The sequence below is a fragment of the Nelumbo lutea genome, chromosome 5 (assembly GCF_056320005.1).
Source record: "Nelumbo lutea isolate HS-2025 chromosome 5, American lotus-T2T, whole genome shotgun sequence".
NCBI lineage: Eukaryota > Viridiplantae > Streptophyta > Magnoliopsida > Proteales > Nelumbonaceae > Nelumbo > Nelumbo lutea.
In genome coordinates this window covers 29492188-29505910 of record NC_142688.1, presented here as the reverse complement: position 1 = coordinate 29505910, position 13723 = coordinate 29492188, and the positions used below count along the sequence as shown (strand labels likewise).

At 42.5% G+C, this 13723-nt stretch overlaps 1 protein-coding gene across 1 annotated transcript; it reads left to right on the top strand.

Annotated features, from left to right (window-relative positions):
- The first annotated feature begins 5603 nt into the window (after positions 1–5603).
- Positions 5604–7527, top strand: LOC148851346 (peroxidase N1-like). Its single transcript, XM_088944785.1, has 3 exons — positions 5604–6482; positions 6592–6754; positions 6902–7527. Exons 1-3 carry the CDS (start codon positions 6060–6062, stop codon positions 7324–7326), a joined length of 1011 nt encoding a protein of 336 aa, XP_088800911.1. The 5' UTR covers positions 5604–6059; the 3' UTR covers positions 7327–7527.
- The last annotated feature ends 6196 nt before the right edge of the window (positions 7528–13723 follow it).

Sequence of the window (13723 nt, the reverse complement as noted above, 5' to 3'; positions counted from 1 at the left end):
TTCTCAGAGGTTTTATCACCTCAATTTCTTTGATTGATGGGTGGCAATTCCAAATCAGCTCAAATAAACTGTTTTTCAATGCTTACATGACTGAAAAACAAAAAGATTCAAAAAGAAAGTACTTTGGGAATTAGTGTTTTTTGTTTTACTTGATATCGAGATGTAAAAAATGTTGTTTTGAAATCTAAATGTCAAATCCTGAAAATGGTCGTCTTACCATTTTTCCTACGGGTCCGAATGTAGTAGGCACGTAGGTAAGCACAATGAGTGAGCACGTAATAGCTGTGTGACACATGTCCCAGTTAATGTGCTTTTCATCATAACATTGTTGTTCCGTTAGACAAAAATTATCCATTATTTTATTATCTTTATCAAAATAATTAAAAATATAAATAATGAAAAAGGAAAACCTAAACGTATTGGGAATTTGGACTCATTTATGTTTTTCTTTTTCATTGTTTTTGATTTTTAATTATTTCGACAAAGATAATAAAATAAAAATAATAAAATAATAAGCAAATTAACTGAGATATGTGTCACACAACTATTATGTGTTCACTCATTGTGCTTATCTAACGTGCCTACAACCTACTACATTCGGACCCTTTGTTTATATCGGTGGTAATTAAATTATGACAAATTTTTAAATCATCCCTACCGTGTCAATTGACAAAAAATGAAATGTCACTTATCCTCCGTTATTCTTTTAAAGTTTCAAAATAAAACCCAAATTTTAATAAAATAAGAAAAATAACAAACAAAAAAGGAACTGAAGAAGTCTAGACCCTGGAGAAAACGGCTGCAGCGATAATGGATTTAACGCAAGGGTAAGTAAATCGGTAAAACCCTCCATACTTCACAAGATTACCGATGGGCCCTGAACCTGATTCAAATGAGAGCACTACCGTAGTCTATAATTGTAGAACATAGCGGTGGGAACACCATTGTCGGTCCCAAGCCAGAATTCTTGCAGTTTTGGTACGAAGTTCATGCGATTTGACACGATGATTTCTTCTCTTGCCTTGTGACCAATCTCAATACTTCACAAGATTACTGAAGTCTAATCCAACCAATCCCTGAAATCTAAATACTGAAGAAGAACGGTTAGGTTTTAGGGATAACAACCAATCCTCGAAATTCAGAAAAAGAAAAACAACATTCGTGTACACTTACCAATCGTTACGTAGCATCAACAATGCTCTTGTGGAGTGCAGCTGCCTCTGCATGATTCTTGGCTGCATATGCCTTTGATCTTTGAGCTACAACCGATTGTATATCTTTGGAAATAATAGATCAGTGCTGAATGCAGTGTTGTTTCTTTCACCGACAGGGAATTCATGTGGCGGGGGTTGAGCGCATGTGAGCAAGCTCCAAAGCTGATCAAGGTTCTTGGTTATGAGACCAAGTTTTCTTTGATTTGGAGAAAGGTCCCCTCCAAAATTGATTGAATCGTTTTTTTGATTTCTAGATGCCGATTTAGAAACAGTAGCGTAGAAGCTGATCAAATCGTTTTTAGTACCTTAGTCTTCCCCCAAGGCCTCGATAGTCACTCTACCTTGAATTTGATGAAGATGATTTTAATTTTTGATTCGTGAGTGAACTCGAATCTGGAATAGACTCTGTTCGTTTGATCAACTCTATATTCTTCAATAAGAAAGGCCATTTTGCGCGATTGATTCAAGAGCCCTGACTTCCAGACAGAGGCCTTGCTGTACTTGTACAGTTTACTCAAATTTTTTGGAGTTTTAACGGTTCATCTAGCGTTCAATTTTGACTGAAATTTTGGAGATTTTTCAAGGGAATCTACCAATCTGGTGTTTGAATCCAGGGAGGAATGGCGGTGAAGATGATGAAATGGTGGCCATAGCTGCCTCTGTTGCCGATGTAATTTGAGGTGAAGCTGGTCTTGGTAAGGATGGAGGGGTTTCAAGTTGGGAGAAGAAATAAAAGAAGAATGAGAAAAAGAAAGAGAGAGAAATATAGAGGGGAGAGAAAGAGTGGGAGAGAGGAAAAAAAAGGTAAAAGGATGAAGGGGGTGCTGGTGTTCCGTCACTGCATTGGGACACTGGTTGTAGGCTCTTAAATCGAGAAGGGTATTTTCGACCATAAAAGGGTAAGTTAGAGATTTTTGAAAAATATTAATCATGTGATGTCACATATAAACAGTTTATGACGGAGCATTAACGTTAGGGGAGGTTTTAGGCAATTGTCAAAAGTGGTGCAAGACAATAGTTAAACAGTAACTATATAGTTAGTCAATTAGCTAACAATAGGGGTAATTTAAAAAATATGATCTTAAAATTATTAACATTAAAATATTAATAAAATTTATATAAAATAATGGCATATTTATAAAATATTAGTAACATAACACAAAAGTTAAATAATAATTAATATATTTATAGTATATTTTTATTTTAATAAAAATAAAAATATAATTTTAACAATATTATTCTTTATAAAATTTCAATATAGTATAGTAAGTATTAAATGACAAATAAAATGTGTGAAGGGAATTTTTGAAGCAAAAAATATGAATGTTATCAGGTCCAATGTTTGAAGTTGAAAATAAAAAGTATTAAATGCCCAAATTATCCTTTTATAATTAAATTTACGTTTTTTTTTTTTAATTTATGAAACCATCTTCACCACTATTCCTTCGAGGAATATGTCGTCCTCGTTGCCTCCTTGGCATCCCCAAGAAAAGGCAGGTATAGTCTCATGCTATTGCAGAGCGACGCATGATTGTAAAACATAACCTTTTGTTGATCAAACGAACAACACTTTCAAATGCGGTGGTGAATTCTGGCGGATGGAAACGAGGGAGACAAGTATTCTGGGTCAAATTCGAAAGCAATCTTGCAAATGTTGTCAAGGCAAATCTCTAGAGGATATTATATAGATTGATCACGGACTTCTCTGCAGCGACCATTGAGAGATTCTGGCTGTATAACTAAAAATGCAGCATTCGAATCGATGGACACAGAAATAGAGAGTAATGATCTGGAAGAAAGAAGAGAAAGGGAGGACGATACCTCTAACAAGAAAGAGCGGCTTGACCTTCCAATTGAAACCTGACAATCCTACGTCCAGAATTGAGAAAGGTTTCATGTAATTGCTCCTTTGATGGAACTGGTTCATAACCATAGATAACTACTTGTGTGAACCTGAAAGCTGCATTTGTTAATTCGACTACAGTTGGAATTAGGCAAGCGGATGATCAATAAATATGAAAATAGACATGGATGCTGAACTGAGAAACGGGGCCATGCTAGTTTAGTTCAGTACGTACTTGAGTTCAAGTGTTCAACAACTAGAACGATTTGAGTAAAACCAACGATATATATCAAAATGTCCCAAAGTTTCCAAATCAATCTAGTCAATTCCACTGGTGCTATATATGGACTTGTGGGCACAACCTGATTGAACTTATTCGATTCAGCTTCACCCTCGTAGTTTCATAAAGCAGGTTGCAAATTCTTCAGAGACATGTATAAGATATACTTGTAAACGATCCTTTGTGAACAAATATTTAAGTTAGGTGAGATGAATAAGAAATATATGAGAGATTCAATAATTGGCATATAAAATAGTCCTCTGTTTTGGCGTCATCTTACAATGGGCCTGCAATTGAACCAATTAAAGTCCTATGACAGTACATGGTGCTTGCTCTGTTTTGGCATCAACAAATACCAGTTGCAAATAGAAGTGGTTCTTGATTTTTCTTTTCTTGTAATGCAAGAGAAAAGAGCTCTATAAATCTTTGCATATGGTGAAGCTTAACCCCTCCACATCTCCCTTAATTTCTTGATGTCAATGATTAAATATTAGGTCTGCTCTGCAATTTGTTTACCTTCTTTGGATTGATGACTTGTATTAATACCAAGATGTTAATGTCCCTTGCCATTTCTCAAGTGTCCTTGATTATTGGGTCGATATTCCATGGAATGGTTATACCTTGTCTTGATTCTCCCTATTGAGAAGCTTCGGTTATTAATTAGCCACTCAATTGGTAAACAGTGGAGGCAATCCACAGCGTTGGAGATTTTGGACTAGCTCTGTACCTCATAGAGCGAAGTCAATAATTCTCTATAGAATAATGAAAACTAGCTATCGAAGGTACACATATCACACACACACACATTAGGTACCGTAGTCTTTTTCATGTGCTTTGACTATCTATTCTCTGCAACCCATTTGCTACTTTCGTCAGACTGTAATCCTCTAATGTGGTTCAAAAATCTCATTTCATTCAGGGCATGAAACCATCCCTTTCTACTTTAGTTCTTTTGGTGAAAGTTTCATGAAGTTCAACATATGGACCTCACCACGGAACAAATCTTCACCAGAGAATAGTACCTCCAGAAGATGCATTTTTAAGATGGCTAGTTTTTGTTGATGCCTTGGTTCAAGATCAGTTAGGTTTAAGAGAGAATGTCAAGAAAAAGAAAATAAAAAAAAGTTTAGTAAGGTATTTTGGTAATTTAATGGCTTTCATCATCTGACTTTGCAAGAAAAAGAAAATAATTTAATGGCAATCAAGGACTGTAACAGTGTAACTAAACAACTATAAGCTGATTGGAATGGGTTTAGTTCATTCTCAGTTGTATACTCCAAAAAAATCATGACATTTTGGTGGTGAGATTTCAGTTCGTATGCTCCAAAAAAATCAAGGACTGTAACATTATTCATCTTTTTTCTCTTGCAATCCATTCATCAGCACCGTAATCCACCGCCACCTCCGATAATGTTGCCGGAGGTGGGTGGAGGCAGAGGCGGTGGCGTTGGTGGTCATTCCTCTATCCAACGCCACCACCTCAGCCTACCAGCACGGCCGCCACCTCTGCCTCCATGGCGGCGTTGGGCAGAGGAATGACAATCAGTGCTGCCTTTGTCTCCGCCCACCTTTGGCAACGTTTCCAGAGGCGGAGGTGGCGGAAATAGGCGGAGGCGCTGATTAATGGATTGTAAGAGGAAGAGGAAGAAAATGAACAGTATTTTTATATTTGATGTGGTGTCGATGTGGTGCTGGACGGCGTGGTTCCAATGGCTCAGTTAAGAAGCTCAATATAACGTGGGGTATATCTCTTGTAGATCCACTTAACTCTGAAGAACTTTTTAAGTGAATGAGTTCCACTTAATTCTGAAGAACTATATAACCAATCAACCGCTACCGTAACCAATTCAAGAGGCGTTGACCTTGACCAGGACGAAAGAACCCACCCCCCCTGTGACTTCCGCTGCCCCGAACCCATTCACCTAGAAAACATGGATTTCTGTTCTGTATCAATGTATCTATCATAGACAATGTCCCACTCACTCGCTCCCACTAGTTGAGTCGGTCGCTAGACAAAGTAGACCACGGCCCAAGCCCACCCTTATCTCTATCAACCTCTCTCGCCCACTAACCGTTGGCTTCACTAATTGAGAGACAAAAAAAGGGTATGCACTGTGAAATTTTGTCCTTATCCACGTAAAAGACAAGAGTATTTAGTCAGCATTCTGGACACGTACGCGTAGCGATGTTGGGACAGAGACGCCGGACAAGTAGATTTTGGACTGGACGATACCTAGCCAAAATGAAGGAGAAGAGAGGAACAGATGAGGAAGCCAGAAGACACTGCATACAGCCGATCGAATGGGCAAGAGGGAGAGGGAGCACCGCCATCCACCGATCCACGGACCAATACAATTTCCACTAGGGAAGATTCCCGGAGGCTGATGATCTCCTAGGCTATATATCTATATCTAGTCAAATGCCCATCCTCATGAGTCGTGACTCATGACTCATCATCGCTGGTGGTGTCCGCCAGCACTGAATTTGGATTTAAGTATCTGTCTCCATTAAATATTGTTGTTTGTTTGATCTCAAATCCCAATACAATAATGCAAGCCACAGCATTCAAATTTTGACTCAGGCAATGGTCAAACTCAACTCATGCCTATATTAAGGACCTCACTCCATCTCACCCACAACACTACTACTTCCTTTCGAGCGTCAGGCTAACTGTTAGTTCTTCTTGCCGTTTCTCTCTGATCTAATTCAATCGTATCTATTAATGGAGGTTCATTCTATCTTATTCCGGACACTCCCACAGGCATTCTTTCTATTGCTTATTATAAACTTGGCCACGACACCCTATGGCTATGTTCAAGGCCAAGGCACCCGTGTTGGGTTCTATTCCAAATCTTGCCCCCAAGTCGAAACCACAGTACGCTCCACTGTTCAATCCCATTTCCGATCTGATCCCACCATTGCTCCTGGATTACTCCGAATGCACTTCCATGACTGCTTTGTCCAGGGCTGTGATGCTTCCGTCCTTATCGACGGGTCTTCCACCGAGAAAACGGCACCACCCAACCAACTGTTGAGGGGATACGATGTTATTGATGATGCCAAAACCCAGCTTGAAGCTGCCTGTCCTGGTGTCGTCTCTTGCGCTGATATTCTAGCACTTGCGGCCCGTGACTCAGTTGTATTGGTACGTAGCCCTATTATTAATTAATAAAAAGAACGTACCATCACTCCATCAGAGAGGGAAATCAAACAAGGGAACTATACATACTTTAACCATTGATCATTTCCTGCAGGCAAATGGACCAAGCTGGCAAGTGCCCACTGGGCGCAGGGATGGGCTAGTATCAAGGGCTTCTGATACTACAACTTTACCGGGTTTCACCGACTCCATTGACGTGCAGAAACAAAAGTTCGCTGATCAAGGCCTAAACATTCAGGATCTCGTCACCCTTGTTGGTAATATATCAATTTTCTGTTTTATTATTATTATTTAACAAACAGTTCATAAGGTGTTAATTATATATCCTATCAGTCTTTGTTAGTCAAAGAGTTTCAATTACTTTTATCAAGTTAACAGTACTAAAGCTGTCTTTATGATCACAGGAGGCCACACCATTGGAACTACAGCTTGCCAGTTTTTCAGATACAGGCTATATAACTTCACCACAACTGGAAACGGTGCCGACCCGACCATCGACTCCAACTTCCTTCCCCAACTGCAGGCTCTCTGCCCACCCAACGGCGACGGAACCAGGCGCATAGGATTAGATACCGGCAGCTCCGACAGATTCGATGGATCCTTCTTTACAAACCTAAGGAATGGACGGGGAATACTCGAATCAGATCAGAAGCTTTGGACGGATCCTTCCACAAGAACATTTGTCCAACAATTTTCAGGGCCCATCAGAGGCTTGCTTGGGTTGAGATTCAATATTGAGTTCGGGCGGTCCATGGTGAAGATGAGTAACATTGGTGTGAAGACTGGTACTCAAGGAGAAATTCGCAGAGTATGCTCTGCCATCAACTAGTGTGAATTGGGTTGCTTTTCTTCATCAATAAATTTGTGTGAAGATTAATTCAACTATAAATGTGATCTTTCGTTAGTTTCAAGTTGTGAAGGATTTTCCTTGCTTTCGGAAAAAAGAACGGACTAAAGCTGTATTAAATGGATATTATGATGTATTATTGGCAAAATATTGAAATCGTACAGATGCCTTATTTTGCCTTTATGACTTGTGTGCCAACCTTGACTCTAACTAGATCAAGATAGCCTCCGTCTTGATCTGAGTACTACACTCACAGGCACAATTGCACAAATCATTCAGTACTGATATTATGTCATTTTGCTGGACCCTACCAACCCCAACGCCCATCAGCCTGATACGCTCAAGTTATCTAACAAGAGGGAGAAGGATCTAGAATAAGGAGAAGAGAGAGAGAGAGAGTTTGTTTGTAGAAAAGTCAATGCCAACTCCATTCATTCAGGTTATATTTATAGCCTTATGGTGCTATAAACTGGGAGTAGAAATAGAAACCACTGCCCCTTAATCTTAGGAGCTTATCAACAAAAAAACAGAATACACTTATCTAGGAACAGAAATTGAAGACTTATCTAATGCACTTATCTAGGAAACAGAATGCACTTATCTAGGAGCAGAATTGAAGACTTATCTATTCTAACAGAATTAAAACTGAATGGATAAGGCTTATCCCAACTAAGAGCTAACATGACTGGGTCTTCTGCTGCTAGCCACTTTGACCGGGTCTTCGGCTGCTGCATGCATGCACGTATCATTCTCCTCCCCCCCTGAAGGACCCTTGTCCGCAAGGAAGTCGGGATAAGCTTTTCTGAAGCGCCATTCATTCTCCCAGGTTGCATCCTCAGCTGGCGCCCCAATCCATTTGACCAAGACTTCGGATTTTGGGTGGTATTTGCCCTTGTGAATAATACGGCGATCCAGGATTGCTTCCGGTTGGGGTAGGATGGTCGAAGTATCCGAGATTGGAGGAAGCTGAGTGGAAGTAGGGGTGATGGGTCCCAAGTGCTTCCGCAGCAAACTGACATGAAACACATTGTGGATTTGAGAGCCGGGGGGCAAGGCTAAGCGGTAGGCTACTGGACCAATCTTCTCAATGATTGGGTACGACCCAAAATAACGTGGGGCGAGCTTCATGGAACGCCGAAACGCCACCGAGGTCTGCCGGTAAGGCTGTAGCTTCACATACACGAAGTCACCTGCTACGAACGAGACTTCTCGTCGATGCTGGTCCGCTTGACATTTCATCCGGTTCCGGGCTACCTGGAAGTTATGTTGTAGCTCGCGTAGGATGATGTCCCGGTCACGCAAGTATTCGTCAACTGCCCCTACTCGATCTGTACCCGGTACATAGGTCAGGAGACTAGGGGGTGGGATTCCGTAGACTGCTTCGAAGGGTGTCATTTTGGTGGAAGAGTGAGTGGAGGTGTTGTAGCTGTATTCTGCCCAAGGAACCCACTCTACCCATTTTCGTGGCTGGTCACCTACAAAGCACCGTAGATATTGCTCCAACGTCCGGTTAACAACTTCGGTTTGCCCATCGGTTTGGGGGTGGTAACTGGAGCTCATACACAATTTCATCCCATGCATCTGAAAAAGTGTCTGCCAGAATGAGCTGATGAATACCTTGTCACGGTCGCTAACAATGGATGTTGGTATTCCGTGTAGGCGGACAACGTTGGCAACAAATGCCTTCGCGACTATGGTGGCAATGAATGGGTGTTTTAAGGGAATGAAGTGGGCATATTTTGTCAACCGATCCACAATTACCATGATAACCGTGTACCCATTGGAGGAAGGCAATCCTTCGATGAAGTCCATGGAGATGTCTGTCCACATTTGAGTAGGAATTGGTAATGGCTGAAGCAATCCCGTTGGTCTCATGCAATCTGTTTTGAAGCGCTGACATACGTCACATTGTTGCAAGAACTCCTTCACCGTCCGACGCATGTGGGGCCAAAGGAAGTTGTGCTTGATGCGAGAGAGGGTCTTATGAAACCCAAAGTGTCCCCCTACAGGGGATGAGTGGCAGTCCGCCACCACCTTTGAAATCAAGGTGGAGGTGGGGCTCAAATAAATCTTGTCCCCCTTGAACCATACCCCATCCCGTTGAAGCAACTTGTGGGAGGGTCGCTTTTTCATCAATTCCCCATAAAAGGTGTCTTGTTTGACCTCTTCTTGTAGCGTCGGCCACCAGTCTGCGTGTGGTATAGAGATGGAAAGAAACTGAAATTCAGCCATACGTGACAAGGAATCCGCACCTTGGTTCTCAGCCCCTTTTTTATACTCGATCTCATAGTCGTAGCCCAGTATCTTTGGCAGCCACCGCGTTTGTGCCGGTGTGGTTATCCTCTGCTCAAGTAAATATTTAAGACTTTTTTGGTCGGTGCGGACTGTGAATGGTTTCCCAAGCAGATATGGGCGCCATTTCTTAACGGCTTTGACAATAGCTAACATCTCCTTCTCATAGGTGGATAATGCCAAGGCTGAACCTTTCAATGCTTCACTGAAGTAGGCCACCGGTCGGTTTTGCTGGATGAGGATGGCGCCAATCCTGGTTCCACTCGCATCGCATTCAATCACAAACCGTTGGGAGAAATCTAGTAGACGTAGGATTGGCGGTGAAGTGAGTGCCTTCTTCAATTGCTGAAAGGCCAGCTCTGCTGCCTCGTTCCATTGAAATCCCCCTTTGGTCAACAGTTGGGTTAAGGGAGCTGCAATGCTTCCGAAGTCGCGGATGAACTTCCGATAATATCCTGCTAACCCGAGGAAGCCACGGACCCCCTTTGCTGATGTCGGTGTAGGCCATGCGAGAACAGCTTGTATTTTGGCTGGATCAACGGACACGCCTTGTTCTGAAATCACATGACCCAAGTACTCGACCTGCGAAACCCCAAATTGACATTTTGACATTTTTGCAAATAATTTGTTAGAGGATAATACAGTTAGAACAACTCTCAAATGAGATAAGTGGTCTTCCCATGATTTAGAATAAACCAGAATGTCGTTGAAGAAGACCAAAATAAATTTCCGGAGGTATGGGCGGAAGAGGTCGTTCATGAGGCTTTGAAAAGTTGCAGGTGCATTCGTCAAGCCGAACGGCATCACTAAGAACTCGTAATGCCCTTCATGTGTTTGGAAAGCCGTTTTAGGAACGTCTTCTTCTTGCACTCGAATCTGATGGTATCCCGACCGTAGATCTAGTTTGGAGTAAAATTTGGTGCCGTAGAGCTCATCTAATAATTCATGAATCACGGGAATGGGATACTTGTTTTTAATAGTGATTTCGTTTAGTGCTCGGTAATCCATGCAAAACCGCCAAGCTCCATTAGCCTTCTTCACTAGCAAAACCGGCGATGAGAATGGGCTATTGCTTGGTCTTATCAGCCCTGTCTGCAAAAGCTCCTTCATCATCTTCTCTATTTCGGTCTTCTGGTATTACGGGTATCGATATGGCCTCACACTCACCGGTCCTTTGTCGGGAAGCAGTGCAACCCGGTGGTCATGTGGTCGTTTAGGAGGCAGGCTTGTGGGCGGCTCAAACACATGGGAAAATTCGGTGAGAAGGTGGTCCATCTCGGGTGGAAGAAAACCTGGTTGGCCGCTGCTATGTGAAGGAACTATTTGAAAAAAAAATCCCGTACCTTGTAACCCATTGCATTCCTTGTTGGTTAAGGCTTCGATGCTGGCTCGTCCCAATCCTTGGAAGGTGCAAGAGAGTCCCTCCTTTTTGAACGTCAATGTTAGTTGTTTGTAATCCATCTTGACGGGTCCAAGCGTCTCTAGCCACTGTACTCCCAACACCAACTGGCATGCTGCGACGGGAAGAACATAATAGTCAGCGGTAACGGGGTGTCCTTGAATGGCGAGGGTGAGAGATCGGCACTGCCCCATACACTCGATCTTTTCACGGTTGGCCACCATAACTTGAAATTTCTTGTCTCAGTTCACTGGCAACCCGAGCTTGGAGACAATGGCTTGGTCAATGAAGTTGTGGGTGCTGCCGCCATCAATTAATACTGTCACGTTCTTGTTTTTCAGTTTCCCAAGAACACGTATGGTTTGCGGGTGCTCAGCTCCTGCAATAGCGTGGAAGGAGATTTCAGGGATGGCTTCTTGGTTTTCCTCCTCTGATTCGACAGTCTCCGCGTCCGCCGGTTCCGGATCCTCAATCATGAACAGTTGTGGACGTGCACAACGGTGGCCGGAGGTGAACTTCTCATCACAGTAGTAACACAGCCCCTTCTCACGACGTTCTCGCGCCTCCTGGTTGGTGAGTCGCCGGAATGTTGAGGAAGGAGCACTGGAAACCTGGTTCGCGCGCGAGCTTGGTGGAGGCCCAAGTACACCGGCCATGGGGTTGGGCGACGCCTTCTGGGTTGTCATGGCTGATGGGGATCGAATCGGTTGGCTAGCTCTCCGCTGTAAGTGATTTCGTTCCTCAATTAACCAGGCCACTCCAATCGCCTCTATCAAAGTTCGAGGCTGCTTGATCTTCACATCTAAACGAACGTCATCACGAAGTCCTGCAATGAAACAGCCAATGATAAAGCTCTCGGGCAGGCCGTCAACTTGGTGAGAGAGCCTCTCGAAGGCTTCTTGATAAGCCGTCACAGTGGTGGTTTACTTTAGGCGGGTTAATGCCTCTGATGGGTCCTCGTAGTCGGTGGGGCCGAACCGTTGTAACACCGCTTTGGAGAGTTCTTCCCATGTGAGCGGTCCGCGATGCTTGGTCAACCACCTGTGCCACTGTAAGGCGATGCCTTCCAAATGGAAAGAAGCTAGCTGCACCTGTTGGTCCGGAACAATATTTTGAAATTCAAAATACTGCTCCGCCTTGTAAATCCAACCGCTCGGATCATCCCCATTAAATTTTGGGAATGACAGCTTGACGTGTTGATGAGGGTGGTCATGGGTGGAGTTTGAACGGGAAGTATGGGGCTGTGAGGATTCTTCATGGGCGAAGGAGTTGGTCTCGGGAGTGGTATTGGGAGTGGTTCGTGAGGCTCGAAGGGCTTGGAGTTCAGTTAACACTGCTTGCAAGACAGTGTTCATTTGGTCGAAGCTCGACTCATGTCGTGCTAAGGTTTCATTGACCTCATTGCGGAACTCCGCATTCGTCTTTCCACGGGTGTCCATGGTCGAACCGGCTCTGATACCAATGATACGCTCAAGTTATCTAACAAGAGGGAGAAGGATCTAGAATAAGGAGAAGAGAGAGAGAAAGAGTTTGTTTGTAGAAAAGCCAATGCCAACTCCATTCATTCAGGCTATATTTATAGCCTTATGGTGCTACAAACTGGGAGTAGAAATAGGAACTACTGCCCCTTAATCTTAGGAGCTTATCAACAAAAAAACAGAATACACTTATCTAGGAACAGAAATTGAAGACTTATCTAATGCACTTATCTAGGAAACAGAATGCACTTATCTAGGAGCAGAATTGAAGACTTATCTATTCTAACAGAATTAAAATTGAATGGATAAGGCTTATCCCAACTAAGAGCTAACATGACCGGGTCTTCTGTTGCTATCCACTTTGACCGGGTCTTCGGCTGCTGCATGCATGCACGTATCACAGCCTTGTAGAGGAGATGAAGACTAAGCCAACAATCCGTTAATCCACCTTGTAAGTTACAAGGATTTTAAAATCGAATCATTCAGGGTCCGGTTCCCGTGTCGAATGGTCCAACTGTTCAAAATGGATGGTCTATTCTGCAAAAAAAAAAAAAAAAGAAGAAGAAACGGCCAAAAACCATTGTCCGAATTGACAATTCGAACAGTTTGACCACCCAAATCAGCAATTCACCGACCAAATCAACAGTTGACCAAAAAATGGTTCTAGGGTGAAACGGAACCAGTCAGGTGACCGGTTCCCGGTTTTGAAAACATTGGTTTACATATTACTCTGCTTTTTTAAATTGAACATCAATTTAGAGAGAGAAATCATCATGGAGCCAGAAAATACAGAGATATGAACAAGTTTGGCCTAATTAATCTCAATGACAGTTACTCTCTATATGGTGGGTTGTAATCATCTCAAGTATTGCAAATAGTGCAACAAGAACAAACAAGCTCAAAAATTGGTATCATATAAAAAAATTAAGGAATTTGAACCCTACAACAATTAACGACAATGGATTAGATTGTAATTTTTTTTGTTAGTTTGCACAAATCTAAGAATCCTCTTAACGATCAAACAGGAGTTCGGCTTCCATCAGTGCAAAGCCTGTGCCAACAGTCTTTAGAGCCTTGTATTGGGAATATCTCCATACTTATGTCCGATGACCATGCTCACATCCTTTTGCAGCCACACATCAAGAACATCTCCATATTTGTATGGTTTTATTCATGAGAGGATATTCCCAATGCACAGTTGCAAGTGGCT